General features: G+C 32.0%; 3 protein-coding genes and 1 non-coding gene across 5 annotated transcripts; 3 read left to right on the top strand and 1 right to left on the bottom strand.

Annotated features, from left to right (window-relative positions):
• Positions 1-747: 747 nt before the first annotated feature.
• Positions 748-7,669, bottom strand: LOC106753648. The gene is made up of 9 exons (XM_014635488.2): positions 7,197-7,669; positions 6,225-6,730; positions 5,084-5,286; positions 4,801-4,968; positions 3,569-3,883; positions 2,536-2,685; positions 2,302-2,451; positions 2,018-2,218; positions 748-1,849 (listed from the first exon to the last, which is right to left on the bottom strand). Exons 1-9 carry the CDS (start codon positions 7,579-7,581, stop codon positions 976-978), a joined length of 2,952 nt encoding a protein of 983 aa, XP_014490974.1. The 5' UTR covers positions 7,582-7,669; the 3' UTR covers positions 748-975.
• Positions 7,670-10,603: 2,934 nt separating this feature from the next.
• TRNAK-CUU lies at positions 10,604-10,676 on the top strand. Its single transcript has one exon. It is a non-coding gene; the product is annotated as a tRNA-Lys (tRNA).
• Positions 10,677-11,523: 847 nt separating this feature from the next.
• On the top strand, positions 11,524-12,360 carry LOC106753584. The gene has a single exon (XM_014635405.2). It carries the CDS (start codon positions 11,639-11,641, stop codon positions 12,326-12,328), a length of 690 nt encoding a protein of 229 aa, XP_014490891.1. The 5' UTR covers positions 11,524-11,638; the 3' UTR covers positions 12,329-12,360.
• Positions 12,361-17,442: 5,082 nt separating this feature from the next.
• On the top strand, positions 17,443-24,351 carry LOC106753610 (abscisic acid 8'-hydroxylase 2). 2 transcript variants are annotated; one of them, XM_014635430.2, is made up of 8 exons: positions 17,459-17,816; positions 18,004-18,322; positions 19,002-19,151; positions 19,468-19,776; positions 20,168-20,257; positions 21,000-21,185; positions 22,188-22,306; positions 23,973-24,351. In XM_014635430.2, exons 1-8 carry the CDS (start codon positions 17,563-17,565, stop codon positions 24,076-24,078), a joined length of 1,533 nt encoding a protein of 510 aa, XP_014490916.2. In that variant the 5' UTR covers positions 17,459-17,562; the 3' UTR covers positions 24,079-24,351. The 2 variants fall into 2 exon arrangements, with proteins under 2 accessions (XP_022633293.1, XP_014490916.2); XM_022777572.1 differs by lacking the exon at positions 23,973-24,351 and having other exon boundaries at positions 17,443-17,816; positions 22,188-23,328.
• Positions 24,352-24,625: the final 274 nt, after the last annotated feature.

Below are 24,625 nucleotides of genomic sequence, written 5' to 3'. Positions count from 1 at the left end.
GTAACTTTTATTCCTTCATAGTAGGTGGGTACCTTGGGCTTGAACTGATAGGTGCAGAAAGCAAATTGTTGTGCCCAATTATCAATGCTGGGTCATTCAATTTCTTTTCGGACAAAAACTTTTATGGAAGGGATTTAGAGAGAGTAATGGAGTAGAATTGAGAGAATTTGAATATAATTTTTTTTATTGTTTATTTGAGTGGAGTTGGAAATAAGTGTCACATGAATTAAATTATACACTAATTTTCACAAATTTTATTTTCAAATTCACTCTCCCTTATCTTCAAATTCTCTGAAATTCACTCAATTATTCTTCCCAAATTCTTTCACAAGACATTAATATTCATAAAATATAGGGCTTGTTTATTTAAGGTTTTACTTTATTAAAAAACAACTTTTTTTTCTTTATATGCTTGTTGTTATAGACTTTCAAAATAATTAAAATTTAAAAAGAATCATAAACTCAATTTCATACCGTTTTGACTCCAATAATTATAATAAATAAAACAATCTTTATATCTCATTTTTAATTATTTTTACTAATTTTTAATATTTTTATTTATTTTTTCTGTTTGACTTTCAATTTCAAGTAAAACCTTTAATTTGATTTGTAATATAAAAACCTTATTACCAGTATTTACAAATAAACCTTAAAAAGAAATAGAAAATTAGCTACACAAATTTTAAAATTGGAAAAGTAAAAGTTCATACCGTTTTACAGTTGACGCTAGAGAGAATAGAACCAAAGTACAAAATGGGAAGAGATCAATTTACAAAAATACTCCAGGCGGAAAATCTGTATATAGGCCCAAAACTAAACAAAAACGACTCACTACTTATGATCATGATAAAGTGGGCTTTCATGTACTCCAGCTTTTGTATACAGATTAGCCACTACCTAATATAATTTGGTACAAAATTTAGTCAAATGTCTTCTATTCATATCTCGTATTGGGAAACAATAAAGTTTACCTGCCTACAAAAATCTACTGGGACGTTTTCGTTCCCTCCTTGGCCGGTTTTGCACGTGGGAAGTAAAAAGCTCATCATCCTTTTCTTCCACAATGGTATCCATTGGTTTATCAACACAAGCACGTAAAACAGTCTCCATCGCATCAACATGATATGACATTGACCCACTGTCATCAGATATGATGGTTGGCATGCTTGCACAATGTTCTTCATTTCGTAATGCAGATCCTGTGTCCAATTTGGAAGAGCATACGTGATGTCCTTTAGGTTCACACTTTTTCTTTGGTTTGTTTCCTAGAAAGGATGCAAGGGTCATATGGTCGTCGTTATCATCACCAGTCAAAGCATTTGTATCCTCTTGGTTTCTAACTCGTCCATCAGAAGCAATATTCGGCGGCACAAACAAATTTATAGTTCCAACAGTATCACATGACTCAGACGAGCCGCTTTGGTCATCAGATGGATTTTGACTTTCAACCTGCTCAGGAACATCTGTAATCCTAGAGGAGAAGGAAATCTGACTCAATTTTTTGGTAAATCTAGATAACATCTCGTTTGATTTGTTGCGTATAAAAGACGAAAGGGTCATGCCGTCCCAATCTTGATTTTCCGAATTCGCAATACAGGTAGATTGGTTTTCTGAACCCTCAATGCAAGTCTCGACCTTGTCACTACAAGATATATCCACTAATTCCTGGGGACAGTTTTTACTTCTTTTTGTATGCCTTTTGGAATTCGTGTTCTTCTTGGGAAGATTGCTGCATGCAGATTCTTCGTATAACTCATCATCGTTGTATACTTCTGTATCTCGTACTTCTTTGGCACAACGTCGAGTTCTTTTTGCACGTTTCTTAGAGCTTGTTTTCTTGGAAACATTGCTGCATGCAATGATCAAGAATTAAAAAACAAAGGTATACCAGAATCAATATTCAATTTCAAATTATACGACCAGCATATTATACTGAAATAGTAATCCCAAGAATGCTGGCATCACAGGTGTAAAATGTAAAGAAACAAGGGGAAAATGAAAGGATAGAGGGGAGTACCTTGACTTGCGCTTCTTGGGAAGTTTTGAATCACCAATATCGGATTTTGGAGCTAACGCAATTAAAGGCATAAAGTCATCAATTGTAATGGTTGGCCGTTCAGATTCTCGATCAACGAAGTTACAACTAATGATAGACCTTTGCTTCTTTCTTGCTTCTTGAAGCAAAGGAACTTGTTCAGGACATAACACCTTCCATCTCCTGTTCAATGAAAAGAATACGTGTAAGATTATAGAAATTGAGATTTTTAGATTTTAATCATTGAACTTAATTTCAACTCATACTTTCGGCACTGTGAATCAGTACGGGGAGGCACTTCTTCAGCAATCTTAGACCAACAATATCCATGCTTGGCAATTGCAGCTTCTAGTCTTAAATCCTCCTCCTCAGTCCATCCACCCCATTTCAAAGAAGGATCCAGACTATTGAGGTATCTGTCATAAGAAAGTTCAAGAACTTCAACAAACTAAGACCATAAAAAAACTGTCCCCAAAATTGTTAAACAAAATGCATATTACCTGTCCCTACACTGAGATTGGATCCGGCCAGGAACATATTTAGCTATTTGATTCCATTTCCGTCCAAAAAGCATGACTGCTACTGTTAAGCGTATATCCTCCTCTTGTGTAAAGCTCCCTTTCTTTTCAGGACAAAGGGATTTTTTCCATCTGCATCACAGACAAAATGCAGCCACCAATAAACTCCAGTTCTCCAATAAACTTAACTTGATGTTAATTTATTGACCAGACACAATTGCATATATTTAACCTTGTAATATCAATGACCATATTTTCTAGAAACAGTGTCATTTCATTTTCAATATTATGTTCCTTTTTGTTTTTAGCATAAAGCAACCCGTAAGAGAAACAAAGGAAATAAATAGAGTCTTGAACTATTCTGAATAGATATATTCTTGTTTTCCTGTGATGAAGATATCATAGCAAATCACTTAGCAAAGTTAGATGGGGGCCTATGATGCATTGTGAGAAACAAGGTACGAAAGTAACGCACTTCTTCAAAGGTTAAATATGAGGATGCCATCATTTGCATTTCTATATAATTCATCCCCCAGACATACATAAAATATCACAATCCTAAAGATGTAACTGGGTACTCTCTCCCAGTTGAAATAGGGTTGTTGTAAAGTAACTAGTACCGACTAAAACAACAGGGTAGGGTATTATTGTTTTTTGTCACTAAACAAATGGCCGATCTTACCTCACCCTATGGAAGAATAAATACTTCCTTTCTCAAAATCTTCCACTTTTCAACAATACTACATAAACAAATTAGCTATAATGGTTCGAACTATACTGAACTGAAATAAAATAATTGAATTTGACAATCACCACAGATCATCAAGGCCACATGATAACAGCTTAAAAGAAGATGATTCCAAAGCAAACTGTGAACTACACATAAAACGTACCTTATTTTCTTAAGGAGGGTTAAAGCCCACCGTCAAAGATTATTTGATTTCGATAATGGTCTTGCAACCATACACAAAAATTAAATTACAAATATAGAACAAAATTTAAATTGCTAACCAACCTATTTGAGCATTGGGTTCCTGTCCGCCGTTCTAAAACAGAAGCCACATACTGCCAATTGCCATCACCAAAATACGTCACAGCAGAATAGAGTTGAGCATCTTCTTCCTCAGTCCATTCACTATTTAGCATGGAAGGATTTAAGCTCCTTTGGAATCGTGACAAGCATTGAAATGGAGTCCTGCTTGTGCCCAATGATGCAGCAATTTCGAACCAATTCCTGATACCTGTATCTTGTACAATAAGTAAAAGGGACTTGTCCTCTTCCTTAGTCCACGCACCTTGGTTGATCAAAGGATCTTCATAATTCAACCACCTGTGGTTGCAAACCATCAAAATACAGTGAATCAAAAGTATGGAATCCAACCATTCATACATATAGAAATTATTCTATGGTCATAGTGACAACCATCACAGACATATTAAGCACCACCATGTTAAAATCATTCCATGTACAACCCCACCTACATGATGTGTTGATCTTGAACTCCTACTGAAAGCCAAAAATGTCAAACTGACTCTGATGGTGATAGTCATAGGTGTCTGCAATGTAGTGGAAAAATATTCTTCATGGAAAGGCAATAAACGTGAAACAGTTGGACAAGACTAAGAATACAGCACAGGTTATAATTAAGCAGCTAATCAAATCTACGATGCAATTAAGAGAGAAGTTGATCATCCCCCCAGTGATAAATTATTATTAATAGAGCATTTTAATACCCAACCCGAAGAAACAAGTTGTATACGGAAGCTACATAATTTCATCACAAGCTGACCCTATTTAAAGGGATTGCGCTTTGTCAATTTGTTGTCCCCAAACCCACCAAAACATGATTCTACTAAATCATAATACCACCTTAATCTATTCTTTCACCTACTTCATTCAAGATCAATGTTAGCACCTCTTATATATGTGCACAGAAATAATTTCAAAATGTTCAATCCACAATGTATCAATAAAGCAGTACCAATGTAGGTGGCTAGAACAAATATGAAGCACGAGCGTAGCACAATAACAGTAAAATAAAACACTTTATCATAAGCAAGAACCACCTTTTCATGCATACAAACACACAAAAGAAAACTTCACCAATTAGTAAAATTATACTTTGATTAAAATTCAGCACCAGTTCACCAATATCAGAAACATAAAATACTTTATCATAGAAAAGATCAAACTTTTCATGCACACAAAAACACAAATGAAAAGCTCACGAATTAGAAATTATATACCTTGATTCACATTCAGCACCAGTACGGCCACCAACATACATGGAAGCTATAAGATCCCAATTAACTTTAGGCAAAAATTTTCTAATCCTCTCTGGTGTGACTTCAAGATCTTTAACAGATGCAATTATATTATCCATGTCATCTGCCTCCCGAAGCAATTCCTCTGAACTGCAAAGGAGGAGGTGCATCAAGGGAAAATTCAAAACACAACAGGGGAAGGGTCACATTGGTCCAGCAGCAGTTAGTGATTCAGTAACATAGGATAAAATAGAAATGATATTACCTAGTTCTATCAATTGAAAGTGAGAATTCAAGCACCATTTCTTGGAACTGTTGCTTAATTCCCTTCAAAAGATTTTCCCTTTCTACCTTGGACCATTTTTTCCGATCTAATGAAAGTGGAAATCTTTCCAATACCATTCTATAATTAGCGGCACGTGAATTTTCTTCTGGGCCATAACACATTGCAGGTACCCTTTTTTGCTTCTGCCAGGAAAGAGTTAAATCAAGGATTGCCGATATTAAAATTAACCAGTGACAATTGACAATCTGACATACTAAGGTCACAAATGCTATGATACCAGCCACTAAATAGATTACAACTAAACTACCTACATGCTTTTAAAACCAAGCTTTACACTAAAACTTTTGTTTAGGATTTTGGGAGTAAAATTTTGATTTCTCCCTAATTTTCTAAAGCATTTTTTTCTCCAGAAACACTAGGATTTTTAACCATTCCACAAAAGAACTACCTCTGTTTTAACCTATGTTCCTTCAAATGTTACAGGATTTTTTTTTTTCCTGTACTCCATTCTTCTATCGAACTTTCCAGTTCAAGTTTTGCTATTTTTTTTCTCTAATTTTCAATGTTTTTTTCAACAAATTTCACCACCAGTTTTCACTTTTTGAAGGCCTCCAATGTTTTTTTTACCATGAATTCCTTTATTTGTGTATTTCTTTAGTATATGTGTACTATAAATTATTTAGTCTTTGTTATCCCTGTTTCCCACTATAGTATCTTAAAAAATGACTGCCACATGCTACTACTTGAGATTGGTAACCATGATGTAGTTTTTTTTTTTTTCTTTTAATTCATGTTAGCATTTATAAGCTGTACCATATCTTGACCTTTTAAGAACCTTTCCTCTCCATTCCAGTTTTATATTACCCATGTTTTCAAGTATCTAGGATTTCACAGGAGAGAACCCTTTGTCTCCATACCTACTTCATATTACCACTCAAACTCATTAAACTGTATGAAACAGATAACATCTATAGTTCTCGTAATTAAAAAATTAAGTTTCAGGTGAAAGAGAATCTTGAACAGTATCCACTTAAAAATGACTGGTACCATTATTTCATAATGAAATAGCACAAATAATAATTCAGACTTCAGTAAACTGTAAAAGCATCACACAACTAACCTTAGATTTCTTTGGAACAGAAGACTTTTTTGCAGATATTAATTGAACACGTGGATCTTTTTTCAGTGATAACACATTCCCTGTTCTTCTATTGCACGAAGCCTGGAAGTCCTTAAGAACTTTTACTCTATTCCTTATCTTTTTGTTTTCCTCAATTTTAGCCTCAAGCTCAATCAACTTACCTCTAAGAAATCTCTGCAAATCCCTATTTTTCTTAATGGCATCAATAAAGCACTGAACAACAGGAGGAAAGCTCAATCTTTTCTGTGGTAATCTAGATGACTCCCCGGCATCGGCTTCAGAACTCTCAACAAATTCACTAAGCTGCATTTCAATGTTTTCAATCAACTCCTCTGTGGCAACCTCATTAGGATCTTGAGAAATAGGATATAATTCACCACCATCTGATTCGTTATGGGTTGAGCCATTAGCAACGTCACCCTCACAGCCCATGCTGGAGGTCTGATCCTCCTCAACCAATACTTTCTTTCCATCTTCACGCAAACCTGATATTGTTACCATGCCAAGTTTGTTACAAAAGCTAAAGTAGAACTGGTAACAAGACAATTAAGAGAATATACAAACATTACAAGGTAAAACACCAAGCCCCAATTGACTAGAAGTAGTATGTCCTTATTAGGGAAAACTGAGGTCCGGCATTGACTAGAAACTAGAAATAGTGCCTGATAAGTGCTTATAACGCTAAATACAAGGGTTTTGAACAATGAGTTAACTTAGGCCCATAATCTCAGAAACTTTCATCCTAAGTCATCTAAACTATGTAACAAAACCGAATTCAATGATGAGAGATTTTGTATGGTGAATTAGTTATTATAAAGTTTGCATTGCAACAGAGGGAAACATGGATGGATTGAATTTTGGATCTCTCTCATACTGGAATCCCACAAAAAACTACTACCGTATAAGGAATCAAAATTCAACAGCGAGAACGCACATAGGAAGCTCAAATACCTTCGTTGTAGTCGCCAAACCTTCTCATGATGGCACGCACCGTCTCGAGGTCATCCAAGTCGTCGTCATCGTCAGACAAGGCCAACGGCGCAAGCGGCGGAAGAACGGATAGAGGCTGGTAGAGGCTCTGCACTCTCTTGAGACATTCAAGGTCGTCCTGGCCGTCTGAGTCCGAGTCGGTGGCAACCGAAACAGTGGCGGTGCTGGCGTCAATGGGCGGGTCCTCCGACGGAACTCCGTCTTCGGCGGCAGAATTATCTTTGGCGCCTGGAACAACAATCCTGCAGGCTCGGGAGAGCGCGGCCATATCCTCCTTGAAGCCGTCGTCATCGTCGTCATCATCGGTGGAAGAGAGATTGCCGAAATCGTCGACACGAGGAGTCATTAGATTGGGATTTATTCTGAATTTCACCAAGGTTTCTTCCGAATTTCACTCTGAATTTGGATTTCACGCAAGGGTTCTTCTGAATTTCACGCTGCACTGATTAAATTATTCTAAAAATAATCAAATCCTATGATAATCATTTTCATGAAAGTAATTTATTTATTTAGTAAAATTTAATATATATTTTTTAGATAAAAGGAGTTATTTGAATGAATAAATTAAAATTTAAAAAATTTAAAAAGGTATTTTAAATAATTAAAGTAATAACATTACAAATTTATTTAAACAAATAAAAAAAATATTTTTCTTCATAAATATTATATACATCTAAATATTATTTGAATATCTAAATTTCACTACTATTTTTTTAGTAAATTTAAATTTTAAAATACGTATTTTTAAATTAAAAATTTAATCTAAAAAAATCTTTCTTTCATTAACATCCTATTTTAATAATTTTAACATTACTATATAATAACCACATATTTAATAAACCAGAACATAATGTGTTTGTTATAGATATCTAAACCTAATCACAACTAACTAGATTTTCAAAATTCTAAATATACATAATAACTAATCTTATTATCTATACATCAAGTCCCTTACCACCAAGCACCTGCTCTATTGAAATATCATTTTCTATTCACACTAATTTGATGATTATTACAAAAAGAGAACTACAAATAAATATACAGACAAAACAAAAGGGTAAGCTAATTTTATAAAAAAAACAATCACAATTTAATTCAACCATACATAATTTCATTTTCAATCCAAATCAAAACTTAAACAAATTCATAACATTTATACTTGACCATCTAGTTCTGTATATTAAAGTCAAACTATGACAAGTTGTACACTTGTAGTGGTGGAACAGTTGGCTCCCCACACAAGGTTAGTTTATTTACCACTTATGGCCAAAGAATCAAATCATAGACTAAAACCTTCTGTTACTTCTTACCACATAATCCTCATTCTCTACTTGAGATAGGATGATTAATGGAGTCTCAGGATAACTTCAAAAACTGAATCTCTACTTCAATATAGCACACTACTAAACGCCACCATAGAGTCTCACTATGAGGTCCAAGGAATTAAGCCAAACATTAATACCATACCAACAACTAGAATTCATCATTACTCTTACATCATACTTGAAATATCATCATACACATCGTCATATTCATTAACCATTAACATATACAATATTCACACCAATATGATTAATATATATAAAACATTTTAAACAAACATACATAAAACTTAAAGAAAAGACCAAAACTTCTCTATAATACTAGACTAAGGCCTAGCGAGCAAGCCACTCGCCCAACGAAATAAGAGAAACAAAAGCCCAGACCTACAGTAGAGAAAGTGGCACTCAACACCCATTCTTATCACTCAGCACCCCTCAAACAAACAACACAATGCTCAACAACCCAGAGTTCCCCCCAACGTTCAGAACACAAAGAGCTCACTATTTTTGCAGCGCTCAACATTCTGTAGTCCAATGGCCCTCTCAACACCACTCTAAACCCTTCAACACCATACCAGAAAACCAACAACTCTGATTCTTAATATGTGTGTATCAAGCAATTTCCAAATGACTAAATTGGTGTCCTAATACTTATAATTGTTTGGAAAACATGTTTAAACCATGATGACATCAATTTGCTCAAATGGTCAATGACTCAATCCCTTAGATCAAGTTCACACTCACCCCAACCCCAACTACTAACTTAACATACTTACAAATGAAATTTCAACAAGATAATAAGCTAAGCCTTAAATGGCACAAACTTAAATTCCTAACTCCAAACTGACTGAAGAACCAACTCTCTTAGAATTTCACCTATCAAAACTCCTATTACTAAATCCCCCAGTTTTTTTTATCTAAGATCATGACCTATAACTCATTCGTATACCCAATAGCAGAACCACTAAATATTTTGTCAACCTCATCAATTCAGACCAACAAAACCTTTTAAAATTCATAAACTCCTTCATAACTTACTCAAGCCAATCTAAGAGATTATAAACCCAAATACCCAAGTACTTATACCATATAACAACAACATTCCAATACAATTTAAATCAATTAAATAATCATTTCTCACCATCATAAATCATCCAACACCAATAACATTCAACCAACAATTTATCATAGAAATTCACCACATCAAACCACTAAATTTCACAACATTTCAAACATCTAACACAAATTATAAACATAGAAATAAATTAAAAAATATTAGTTAGCTTTCCTTACTTGAAAGAAGACCAAACCACTTTAGAAAAGCTTAAAATAATTCCATAAATGTAGAAAGCTTTCTCTACTCTTACGAATAATAGAAACACGATCACAATACACTGTTAAAACCATTGATCAATAAAAACTCAAATTGATGACTCAAAAGACACATACAAGCTGAGCGAGACTCATATGCAACAAAGATAAGAAAAAACTAAAACAATGCGTGAAATTCAACTTTCTCAAAAGAAAAAACTGATTAGTCCAAGTTGAAAAGTTCACTATAATGATCACTCTTATGGTCTCGATGAGGATGAAAACTTCTAGAGAAAAGTCAAATAACTATAGAAAAGTAGTTTATAAAAAGATGATGTATTTTAAAATAATGAAAGTCATTCATAACCAAATTAGTTATATTAAAACTTTTTAATATTAAAATAGTCAAGTCTTACTAATTTTAAATTACTTCCACTTTTAAAATGTTAATTTTTAGGTCTTTACATTTTATATAATTAAAAAATTGAAATATAAAATATTTTAACTATTATATTTAAATAAAATATTTAAAAAAATAAAAAAAAAATTAATTATAAGTAATTTAGATGTTATGTATTTTGATTTTTAATTTTTTTAAAATTATTAAAATATCTTTTAAGATTACTGAATTTATTTGCTGAATGAGACATACAAGGTTATTGAATTTCGCTGAAAATTTATTTTTTGGTTATATTAGTCAATATTTTAAGTTAATGTCTAGACTTGATAACAAAAGCCCGTCTAGCTCAGTTGGTAGAGCGCAAGGCTCTTAACCTTGTGGTCGTGGGTTCGAGCCCCACGGTGGGCGTAGTTTTTAACTTTTGTTGATATCTGGCCCAATACACAAATGTCGAGGCTCAATAACAACAGCCCGTCTAGCTATTGTCTGGGCTCAATCTAGTGGCCCAATTACTCACTATAAGCTCTGATTCCTCATGGGCACTTCCACATATTTGAAATGTACTCATAGATATAAGATAGATAAGTCATTCTTTCATACATCTAAATATTTTACATTTGATATTATTTTTAGTAGCTTTTTATTTTTTTTTTAAATAATACAAAAATTTATATTTTATAACTATTTTATTTTTGTACTCTACGTTAAATGAATATAAAATTATATCATGTCATCATTACTTTATAAGATATTAATCTTTCACACCGAATGAGACAAGGCAACTTTTCTTGTCCTTTCTAAAACCAGGGAAGTTTCTCAGAATCTGAGAGCAAAGGTGGATGATAGCATTCAGATCCTATGTCCTTCATTTACAAAACAAAGACAAAGCACAGTTGTTAGCATCCCATGCTTCACGCACACCAAATCATTTTCTAATCTAACATCTTCGTATTTTCACATTCCTTATACAGTATGTTTCAACCTTCTCCTTCCAACAACATCTGTCAGCTATATACAATACATCACAGGTTGGCATGCACGAGTTCATCATTTTGCTTCAATATTCAACAACAACACTATCCTATAACCTCTGACATATCCACACAAATGGAAGCTTCCTTTCGACAAACTACTACCTCAGCTGTTACCACCATCCCAATTCCGTACCTTCATTTTTGCTTCCTTATCTGAATCTTAGATCTAATTAGAGTCAAACTTTTAAGGTTTTCAACTATGTATATATATATATATACCCCTTGAAGCACCCTATGAGATCCTATATACCATAGCCTTGACTCGATAAAGAAAAAGAACAAGTTTTCTGCAGCTTTTGATTTTCTGACACACCCTTTATCTCTTCCTCTCTAGTTATGGCAGCCCTTGATTTTGTTGCCCTAAAGGACTTGCACAATTCAGCAAATAGCCTTCTTCATTCTCCATTGGTTCGAGAAGCTTTTGTGCATGAAAGAGAAGAAAAATGGGTTGATGATGTGTCAGAGTCATCACTGAGGATGTTGGAGGTGTGTGGCATTTCAAAAGATCTTCTCTTGCTAGTGAAGGAACACCTCCAAGAACTTCAGTTCACCCTGCGCAGAGCAAGCATTGGTGATGAAGGAATTGAGGAAAAAATCTCAGCATGCAACAGGTACAGGAAGAAGGTGAAGAAGGAAACTTTGAAGTGTTTGAAGTGGTTGAAGAAGGGCATGAAGAGTGAGAGAGCAGTGAGTCCAATGAATGAACAAAAACTGGTGTTGGTGGTTGATGTGCTGAGAGAAGTAAGGGTGACAAGCATTTCCATTGTGGAATCACTCTTGTCCCTTGTTTCTTCACCCTGGTTGGATTCAAAGTCAGGGAAAAGGTCCTTCACATCAAGGTTTGTGCGTGTGAGTGTTCATTCTTCAGATGATGATATGAGCTACGATGCCATGGTGATTCAAAGTGCAAACAAAAGATTAGCAGGTGTTAGGATGGCCATAGAAGATCTTGAGGAGGAGTTGGAGTGCATGTTCAGACGTTTGATCCACACAAGGGTCTTGCTGCTTAACATTCTTACCAAATAGGAAACTTAGTTTTTTCAACCCTTTAGTTAGACACATTCTTTCAATTACTTACTTAGATTTTTCACACTTATTCTTTCACTTATCTTCAAATAACAAATTCTTAATCTGCATATTTGAAGACTGACAATTCTTGTGCAGTTTGTACTGAGAATAAAAGCAATTCATTCAATTCCTTCTATATGTTTTATTATGCCATAAAACTCTTGATTTTGTTCTAAATTATAAGGGAAATTCAATATTAAGGGGAGGTTGAGAAAGATAAGAGGAGAAAAGAGAGGAAACAAAAGAATAATAAGAAAAAGAAAAGAAAGGAAAGTGAAAAGTAAAATTAAGAAAAAAAGGTAAAAAAGTTAGAAGAAATTCCATAATACATTTGATTGATATTAGATTTAATTTGGCGATTTTTGATTGATAATACAGTTGATTGATTCATGTCATTAATTTGTTCACTTTTTTTTTTTAACTCTTATAGATATATTTAAATAATATAATTAACATTTGTATAATTAATTAAATATAAATATAAATAAATTTAATTTTGTTGAAAATATTTAATAAAAATATTAATTCTAATAAAAATATTTTTATAATATTTATATAAAAAATAAGTTTTGTTTGAATTTGGAGAGAGATAAAATTGTTTAATTTTTTAAAAAATTTGGACTAAATCGAGACAAAATAAAAAGTGGTGGGCAAAATTGAGACTAACGCAATGACATATGACCTGACATATAACACTATACATGACACTATCAGTGTCACGTCATACTGTCATGTGACATAATATCAGCTTGACACATGACAACTTTTCTTTATTTTTTTAATTTTAAAAATAAATAAATAAATAAATTTCAAAAATTAAAAAAAAATCACGAACTAAAATGTGACATCCTCTTTAACCGTGTTAGTACAAACTTTTGAAAAAAAGTAAGAGACCTTTTTAAGAAAAATCACCATAAATATGGACCATTTGTTTGATTAAACCTTCGTATTATGAAAATAATTTGATTGTAATATTAATATATTGAAAAATAATTTATAAAATAATTTTGAAAATTTGAATTAAAAAGAATAATTTTTCTTGAAATTAAATTAAAGTTAAAATAAATTTTTAAATTAAAATTAAAATATTATAAAACTTTAATAAAAAAATATTTTATAATAAGTACATTAAAATAAATTATCAATTTTTCTTTATTATTTATCTTTTAAAATAAACATATATATAAAATCTATCTATAAGTAATAGAAATAAAAGGAACACAAGAAAAAACTTTTAATACGTGCCCTAACAGAGAACATAGGGAAGGTTAGAGATATGAAAATGGGTCACAATCCACGGGCCAATCTAGCCCATCATGGATTCAAGTCAGGTTAGGTTTTAAAAAATTGTACTTTTTTTATGCGGGTCAGATTTCAACCCAGCTCATTTAAACCTGCCTCATGCGGGTTGAACCTGTGGTGGGCCGGATTGACCTACCAACCCACCTACCTAATTTTATTTTATTAAAATTTAATTTTAAGTTCATAAAAAAATATTTATTAATTTTTTTGCTTGAAAAAATTACTTAAGTTCCCTATTTTCAAAAATCATATGTTTGGAGTGAAATTTGTTTAGATTTAAATTATAGAAAGTTTGTCATTTTTTTATTTTAGAAAAATGTAATTAAGTGAACCAATGAGCCAACCCATTTACTCACCAACTCGTGGTGGGTCGGCCTGGATTCAAATTTTTCTAGCTTGCTAATAAATGAGCCGGGTTGGGTTGGCTCACTAAGTGACCAACCAGTGGTGGGGCGGGCCTGACCGGGCCGGGTGGCCCGTTTTGACAGCTCTGAAGGTCTTGAACTTGTATATTGTGAAGAAGGTAACTAGTTCATGTACTTAACTTCTAAGGAGGACTTAGACTGTATCTATTTCTAGGATTTCCATGAAACTAATGAATCCCCTAGGAAAATATAGTACCTAGTAACACGACGTCTAATTTCACGGCAGACAGCCTAATCCGAGTCACTAAAACCCTTAATTTGGATGTCGATATTAGTTGGAAAGAAAAGACCATGCCTAAGATTAGCCTTTATGTATTGGAGAATATGTTGAATAGCTTGATGATTATGTATAGTTGGGCCCTGAACAAATTGGCTAAGTAAGTGAATAAAAAATTTAATGTTAGGTCTAGATTAATAAGATAAAGAAGCTTCCCTATTTAATATCGATAAGAGTCTATGTTATATGTAGGTTCATTGACATAAAAAAGCACCTTTGTACTGTTCATGAGAGGAATTGGACATGGTTTGTTGTTAAGCATTTTACTCTCATTCAAGATATCTAACACATATTTTCTTTGACACAATTGAATACCCTTTTTAGTCCTAGTCACTTCAAAGCCCATAAAGTACTTCAGTTTCCCAAGGTCCTTAATTCTAAGAGTATGTAATAACATACTCTTAGTTTTGGCAATGACACCCATAGAATCTAGCCAATATCACATCATCTACATACATGAGTAAAATACTAAATGTGTTAGCAATTTTTTGTATAAAGAGAGAGTAGTCAAATTTTGACTAAATAAAGCCAAGGTTTATAAGAAAGCAAGACAACTTTGCAAACCACTAGCGATTTGCTTGTTTGAGCCCGTATAAAGATTTAGTTAGGCGAAAAACTTGCCCTTGCTTAGGAACATTCAACCCAGGTGAAGGAGTCATGTAGACTTCTAAGTCAAGTTTCCCATGTAAAAACGCATTACCCAAGTCAAGTTGATGTAAGTGTCAATTTTTTGAAACTACAAGAGTTAGGAGGATTCTCACAGTAGTTAGCTTGTTGGCTTAATGCGAATCAATATTATAACATGCAAAATTTCATATCCCCAAGTAGTCGTTGGAAGATTAACTTTCATAACTAATGGTCTTCTAACAAGTTCTAGAAGTTTTATTAATGATTCTGCAAATCCGTTTTGAGCATGTGCTACTTATTGTTCAACTTCAATTTCAATTCACATATACTTACAATAATCATGAAAATTGATGCATATTGGGCGAAGTTAAATGAGCTTTTTGCATTCAAACTACTTAATTTAAAACTCCAAAAGAGAAAATTTTGGGTTCTAGTACAACACTAGGTGTCACTACAGTGTCGTTAGGTGCAAGTTGGATAGAAGGCACTGACTTGGCCAAAATTGGGTAATACTTTAATACCGCTAGACACAACCAAGATAGTGAACTCACTGACCTATTGGCGATCAGTGCCACTTCTGTATCACTAGGACCCTGTTTATAGCCCTAAGTAATGTTGGAAAACTTGATATTTTTGCTTCATTAAGTGTCGAATTGAGCTTAAATTTTTACAGTAGGTCCTAGACATATGAGTATTCTCTTTAACCAATCAGATATTGAATTAGAGGTTTGTAGTGAGAGAAACTTTTCTAATAAGGTTTCTGTAGATTAGGTTGTTGACAACTTTGACCTTTTCTGCTTGTTTGATGCATAACTTTTTCTATACTTACCCAATTTGGTTGATTCATTTTTGCATTATGTTCTTGATTCAATTATATTTAATTTGAATATAAGAAAATTATAATTTTATGAGTGTTGTAGAAGCTGTAGTTTTATTTCTAAAATCCCAAACAGTTTGTACTAATGTTGTCAGGTTATCATTTTGTATCTTCAAATACTTGTGTGAGGATTTGCAGATTAATTTGGGATTCATTGAAAGCGTATGAACCATTTGGGTGATATATAAAATTTGGATTCAATGTTTGATGGAGAATGGAACTTTGAGCACCAACATGTGTGCGGTTTTATTCAATAATATGTAGAAGACAATGTTTATAATAACATCGTTAATGAGACACATGCTAGAACTTTGTGAGAGAATATTGAATCCTTGTATGATTTTAAGTCTAACAATACTAAATTGCATTTGTTGAATTCCTTGTAGAATTTAAGGTACATAAAGAGTTCTTCCATGTCAAATCACTTGAATGATATATATTAATTAGTCTTAGATCAAGAGTAAAAAATGGGTGTAAATTTTGAAGATGATTTTGTGGAACTATGGCTAATTTCATTAGAGTCTTGGTAGATATTTCAGGTTTCAATTACAAACTCAACCCTTAATGACATTGCTTCTTTCTAAATGGTAAAGAGCGATGCTCTTAAAGAAGATATAAGAAGGAAGACACATAGTTCTCCATCTTAATTTTAGGTGCTTGTCACAAAAAAGAAGAAGGAGATGTTAGAGAAAGGAACTCAAAAAGTGGTTGAGAAAACAATAAAAGTAAGTCCAAGTCAAAATATGAAGTGTCATTATTGTTGCAACCAATATATTGTTTTTTAAGTGGAAAAAAGGAACAAAGGCAAAGGTAAGCAAAAAGAGAATGATCATGATGATAATTATAATACTACTACATATTGTGATCTTGTTCTTATTTATTATTATGAATATGTTAATCTTGTATCAAATAAGAGTATCTGGATAATATTAGTGATATAATGCGCACTACACCAATGAAGAAGTTTTTCACATCTTACTCTTATGGTGATTATATGGTGATAATAGTGTGTCAAATTGGTGTTAATGCCGTTTATTTATTTAAAAAAAGTGTGATTATATTTATACTTTTGCTATTATTAATGAAGAAAATCTATTTTAATATTATTGTTGGTATCTGAGTAAAATATGTAAGTTAACCTAAAGACTCGTAAATATACTATTTTTTTATCCTTATAAACTTATAGTTATACTATATATTCGGTCATACATCTTATCCGAATTAATCTGTTTCGATCCGTATTTAGTTAACTAAATATAAAATATACTAAAATAGATTCAGGTGAGATCCGTATTATTATTCTAATTATTATGAGAGAAAAAATTACTTATATATCCAAATTAAATTTGAAAGAAAATTACCAAATTTAAAAACCAAATCTATGTAGAAATAAAATGAATATTCATAACTTGTTCTAGCTATACCATATATATGTTCAATGGTTGAAGAAGAGAAGAGATGAGGAAATTCTAGATGAATTTATTTTGAATAGTTATAGTGTGGAATTTGTGAAGGGTGAATGAAGTTGAAGTGTTGCCATTATGGTTGTGACGCATGTCCCAACCCCAACCTGCCACTCTATAAAACCTTTTCCTCCCAACCGACACCCCTTCACACAACTCTTTTCAGTTTCACAAAAACTATACATATCACTATCTTCTCTTCTTCACCTATCTATCTATCTATGCCTCCAAACTCTTTCTCTCTCTCCAAAATCACTTCCTCCACCATGCAACCTCTCACCAACTTTCTCCAAGATTACACCTTCCTCCTTTTCACCTCCTTCTTCTTCCTCCTCCTCCTATCCTTCCTCCAATGGTGGCACCACCATAACCACAAAAAACTTCCCCCTGGCTCCATGGGTTGGCCCTACCTCGGAGAAACCCTCAAACTCTACACTCAAAATCCAAATTCCTTCTTCTCTAACCGTCAAAATAGGTACACATATATATACACACAGATATAAATAACATCTGTGTTGTGTTAATGTTTTCGTAAATATATGAGAATGTTTGTGTGAGTTGGGCGGTGCATGTCAAAACATGTATGTCCTTATGTCTTTAACAACATATACTATATATAGAAACAGATGAAAAGTGCATTTATGATGATTTGTGTGGTGAAGGTATGGTGATATATTCAAGACAAACATACTGGGGTGTCCATGTGTGATGATATCGAGCCCTGAGGCAGCTAGGACAGTCCTTGTAACTCAGGCACATCTCTTCAAACCAACATACCCTCCCAGCAAAGAGAGGCTTATAGGACCAGAAGCTGTCTTCTTTCAGCAAGGTGCCTATCATTCCATGCTCAAGAAGCTCGTTCAGGCCTCCTTTTTGCCCTCCACAATCAAACACTCTGTCTCTCATGTCGAGCAAATTGTTATCAAAATGGTTCCTTCTTGGACTAACAAAACCATCAACACCTTGCAAGAGATGAAAAAGGTATCTATTCTATTCTATTCTATTCTTCATATTATACACCTATCTTACCTCATACAAACTCATCTTTCATTTTATTAATCTAATTTTATACTTATGTGAATTAAATTTACTATTTTAATAGATGAACTGACAACAACATCTCCTATCGATATTTTCGTTAAAATGACTAGGATTATTTATTTTCTTTAAAATTGGTGACATTTTCAATTAATATAAATATAGGGTGACACCAACATAGTTTATGGTTAGACCAATAATAATAATAACAATTATTATTATTATTTATGTAAATCAATAATAGTAGTTAATACAAATAGATAGTTAAAAATATCTTTAGGTTAACCACTTTTTTGTCTTTCTTTAACAATATAAGTGGTTCTGCTTACTTTTTACATTTTTTTTTTTGTCAAAATAAGTGGTCCTGCATACTTTTAATTATACAGGAGTATATTTGAGAAAAAAAAAAGACTTTCTCAAAAGAAAAGTTGTTTTGAGGACACAAACATTATTATTTCTGAAGAGCAGGGAATCATGATAAACATTTTCTTCGTTTGTTTTGGTCGGATGGGAAAAAATAAGGAAAAAAATACGATAAAAAATATTTTAAAAAGAATTACTTACTTGATCACGTAGACCAAGAATCTAAATTATTTATTTTTGTTTTTTTTTTTTGAATTAGTATGCTTTTGAAGTAGCAGCAATCTCTGCCTTTGGTGAGATAAAGGAGTTGGAAATGGAAGAAATCAGAGAGTTATATCGTTGCTTGGAGAAAGGCTACAATTCTTATCCATTACATCTTCCTGGAACTTCCTATTGGAAAGCAATGAAGGTATCAAAATCAATTATAATAATAATAATAATTATTATTATTATTAATAATTATAATTATCGAAGATTGTTAGATATATAGTACGAATAATTTTGATACGAATTGATTACGAGAGATATTTTCCGTACGAATCATTATGAGACAACGTGGGAGTATTTGATGTAGTTAAGGAATAAGTTAAAAGAAGTAAAGTTAAAAGTGGGACAAAACAAAACCCACCATCTTCATGTTCATCATTAAAATCTTTAGTTCCATCTTTTATACATAATTACCATGATGATGTTAAAAGAGAAAATCTGTGTGTATGTGTTTGAAGGCTAGGAAGCATTTGAATGAGAGCATAAGAAGGATAATTGAGAGAAGAAAAGTGGAGAGTTCAAAGTATGGAGGAGGACTATTGGGAGTTCTATTGCAAGCAAGATCTTCACCATCGAGATCAAGATCAACATGTTCAAGATCTTCATCATGTGGTGAGGAGAAGAAGGTGTTCATGGAACTGAGTGATTCTCAAGTAGCAGATAATCTGATTGGTGTGCTATTTGCTGCACATGACACCACAGCAAGTGCCCTAACATGGGTCCTCAAGTACCTTCATGACAACTCCAATCTCTTGGAAGCTGTGACGGTCACATTACTATTCTTTTTTAATTTTTTAAAGTAACAAAAAATGATTTTCAATCACTATTATTTTCATTCAGATAAGCTTACTTAAAAAAACCAATTTTCAGATAATTATTTTCATTTGGGTACACTAAAAACTCTCTTTTTTCAGTAAATTACAAAAATAAAATATGTTTGTCATGTTGGAAAAAGTAAATATTTTAAAAGTTTAAAGGTAATTTGAGAAAAAAAAAACTGCTAAAATATAATATTATAAGAACCAATAAATTTATTTTAATAATTACTTATGAGGGAAAGATTCTTTGCATTATTTTTGGATACACAATTTACTGATTAGAGTGCATATGATATAAGGCTGATTTTCATTATTTTCTCTGTAAATTTTAACTTTGCAGAGAGAACAAGAAGGAATAAGAAGCAAACTAGCTATGGAAAATCGTGGACTTTCGTGGGATGATACCAGACAAATGCCATTCACAAATCGGGTATCTATGATTGTTTCTTTTTTTTTTTTATTAATCAGTAATATTATTTTCCTTTCTTTTCTGAAAAAAAAAATAATAAATTGGTTTGGTCAACATCAAATTATTTTTTAAATGAAAAATAATGTCATCGATTTTGTCCACTAAAAATCACTTGGAAGACATTATCTGACATTGACAAAGTTGATGTTACTGTTTTCTTTATAATCTTTTATAAGTAATTTTGATGTTACCATAAGTAGAAAAATATTAGATATGACACTCTTTCCATTTTTTCACTTCAATCATTTTTTAAAAGGTCTTTTTCCTTTTTACTTCTATACATACTTATATCAACTATTTTAATTTAAGAAAAATATTATTTCACATACTTAACTTTTTTTTACATTAAGTTGATACTATTCTTTTTACATTTTACTTTTTCTTTAAAAAAATATATAAAATTTTATACTTTTATGATTATTTTGTTTTTATATTTTATCTATGTATTATAATACCATTGCTCTTTGTTTAAAAGTATAACACTTATATTTGTAAGACTATATATTTGTTATAAATGAAAGAAAAACAATTTTAAATAATTTTAAATACTTACATTTAACAGTTTGTGTATTATTATCTTCTCAAATAAGATTAGAAAATGTGATCAATTTAAAATCTCAGTCATGATCAATTTACTAATTAAAAAACATCATAAAGGGTATTAAATAGTTATAAGATGCATTGAAGTAACTGAAAAATTCAGGTAATTCAAGAAACATTGAGAAGTGCAAGCATTTTGTCATTCACATTCAGAGAAGCAGTGACAGATGTTGAGTTGGAAGGTTACACAATTCCGAAAGGTTGGAAGGTCCTTCCTCTCTTCAGAAGCATTCATCATTCTGCTCACTTCTTCCCTCACCCAGAGAAGTTCGACCCTTCAAGATTCGAGGTAATATATATGCTCAAAATTTCTTATTATTTCTAAAGATGTTTGTTGTTGTTTGATTTTAAGAATAATATTAATGTTGTTTTTTTAAGGAGATGCATCGAAGAAGTAGAACAAAATACCTATACATGTAAGAATAGAAAAAATATAAATGAATAAAATGATACTAGTAGACACATAAGAGTAAGAAATATAGAGGAGGTTAACTTATAAAGATACAAATACTAATAAAAAGGATTGATATCACTTTCTATTTAAAACTTTAGTCTTTCATCTTTATATATTATTTTACTTTCTCATTTTTATCCAACCTTTGATATGGATTCAAGTGAAAGTCATGAAAACAATGACTTGAGGAGCAGGGGTAATATTTTATCTTTAGATAATGACAGCACTTAGACACCATCGGTTAGAATTGGACTTTAAGTTTAACTCAACTCCACAACACCGGCTTGTAGAGTGAGGTTTGCATCCACTTATATATACTTAAATGACCTTATCTCTAGTTGATGTGGAACTTCCAACACCATCTACGTGTTATTCTACGTGTTATTCTGTGATTGATCCATGTGGGTGTTTATCATTGATTGTGGAGTAATTTTGAACCAATTACGTAGTAATATGTAGATGATGTTAAAATTCAGTGAAAGTATGATTATCCTTTTGTCTTTTTATGTGAGAAACATAAGGTTATGAATGGTTAGATTATCCTGGTGTGAAGTCCCTTTCATTACCTATTTGAATCTTCCTCTCTTTTAAGGTGAATGATTCTGTGTTTTGACAATCTGGCGAGTATCAGAGGCACGTGATATGAGTTTGTAGGATAGCACAACACAATAATTAATTTCATTGTTTCTTATCCTTTTTTGCTGAACACCAGACATCCATGCATGCATGTATAAATATTGATAAATGGTACTAGGAGAGACAGATGTATGTATATATAGATGTATGTATGTATATGTATATGTAGGTGAAAGATGATGAGGTGTTGAGTTTATGCAGGTACCACCGAGACCAAACACATACATGCCTTTTGGAAATGGTGTCCACTCTTGTCCAGGCAGTGAGCTGGCCAAGCTAGAACTTCTTGTCCTTCTCCATCATCTCACACTTTCTTACAGGTTTCTCCCTCATAAATATCATATGCACATTCATCATCATCATCATCATCTCATATTTTATAAAGTGTTTAACTTTTTATTTACTCTAAAATCTAGAGTCTTTAGAAGCAAGTTTTCAACGTTTATGATAGAGATCGACCATTATATTACATGGAAGATTGATTGAGGAAGGTGGTCCTAATTAATTATGTACTGCTTCTGCATGTTCCTTAATATGTGGAAGTGGTCCTCTTAAAGAAAAGAAAAAAAAAGGTTTCTTTTAATTAATTCTTAGGGATCTCATCAGTAGCAGCCATGTATTTCATACGTATACGTGGCACACATGCATGGTATTCTTGCCAAACGTATTCATAACACTCTTGCACATGTAACTCATACACTCATCTTCTAGATTCAGAATATAGAAGAAAGGTCTTCCTAAGTATAGCTACAAAAAGTTGCTATACATTATTACAAATTATATTTCTCTTCTTTTATATATGTATTGTCATCGCCTTTCATTTTTTAAATTAAGATAATCACTGCATATCTCTCACTTTTATGGACAAATCTCGCATACATATAGGGAATAATAAAGGAAAATAAATTCATGTTTTCGGAGAGATGATAAAAGTTTAATAATTTATTCAAAATAAGTTTAATATATACAAGAGTTGAATGAAACTCTTATATATAGAAAATGAAATTAATTTAGTCTTTCAAAATAGGTGATTTTTATGCTATTTAATATTATAAAAAAACTAGATTTTTTGAATTATTTTAAAGAATGAAAATAACTAGTATAATATGAAAGGAATAAAAAAATTATTCAAAAGGAAAAGCCCCTTTTTTATATCCACTTAATCAATGAATGTGACTTCACATTGATCTTTATTTATCTGGACCAATCAGGATTAATTGTCCTTTAGTTTCTGAAGCAAGCTTGGTCCAGAATTACTCGTGTGTGTATATATAGATATAGATATATACTAAAAACTTCATAGTCATAGGACACAGTGAAAAATATATATATATATATATATATATATATATATATATATATATATATATATATTATTTGCATGAATGGCAATAAGTAATGATACATAGACAACATTTTTTTAACAATATTTGAACATCATCATATGTGTTATTGTGTAATTGGTTCAAATGACACAATGACACTACTATGGACCAATCATACAATGATACGCATGATGATATTGTCTAAATATCTTTATCGATAAAATTAGTTGACGCAATTAACTAGGGTTGATGAAATGAGAAGAAGAGATGTGGAATATTATTGGTGGGAGGTCTGACAAAGAAAGAGAGGATGCAGTCAAATTTGAAGGGAACAAGTTTTACTTGACACCACACATGTCTCTGCACAATTACACACCACATCATATCTAATATTTCACCTACACATACCTTCTCCTCATTAATTCATTTGAATGTGACACTTACCCACTTCACCTATTTTGCTCTTTCCTTCCAAAAATTCTATATCTAAATACTAACCATTTAGAGAATGTTGTTACACTGTCCCTGCACATTAATTTTTCACATCAATGAAAGCTATGTTATTCAATCATTCTTTATATCAGTATATGTTGAAGTTATAAAGATGGTTTTTTAATGGGAAAACTGTGAAGTTGTGAAAGATATTTTGTTCTTATATTAGGTGGGAAGTTGTGGGGAAAGAGGATGGAATACAATACGGTCCATTTCCTGTGCCAAAACATGGATTACCAGTGAAGATAATACCAAGGAGAAAGATATTTACGTGAAGTTGCAAACTTAGACTCATCGAGAGTCATCAATTCACAACATGTTAAGAATGTGGGACCAAACCAATTTGTCCCCAGTCAAAATAATCAATATTTTTTATTTATTTTTTATTTTATCTTTCATTTTGTTGTAGAGATATAAAGATTCTTAATTGAATCTTGCCTTAAAATTCACTGTGCATGATCAATTTGTTTGTGCGGGAAGAAAAATATATGTACAAGTATATGAACTGTTCAAAATTGGAAATATATGTGAATGCTGATTATATATAATTGGATTCGTGTTTATATTAAGATAAGTTTGTAGATTATATTTTTGGACTTTCTGAATTTAAATCTCTTAAATTGTGTTCAATCACATCAATGAATGTCCTTCTTGGAAATTTTAGGTTAAATCTCAGATGTTCTTATTTTCGTGTTTTTGTTCCAATTATATCTTGTCTTTTATTTTTTGTCAATTAAGTTCCTAAGATTGGAAAATTGAAAGAATTTGCCTTCTGCCGTTAAATCAACTTAACGAAGTTAAGTTTTTGTTTAGTTGTGAAGG

The sequence above is a fragment of the Vigna radiata genome, unplaced genomic scaffold, assembly GCF_000741045.1.
Source record: "Vigna radiata var. radiata cultivar VC1973A unplaced genomic scaffold, Vradiata_ver6 scaffold_134, whole genome shotgun sequence".
NCBI lineage: Eukaryota > Viridiplantae > Streptophyta > Magnoliopsida > Fabales > Fabaceae > Vigna > Vigna radiata.
The sequence above is the reverse complement of the archived record's forward strand: the minus strand, read 5'-3'. Positions and strand labels throughout refer to the sequence as shown.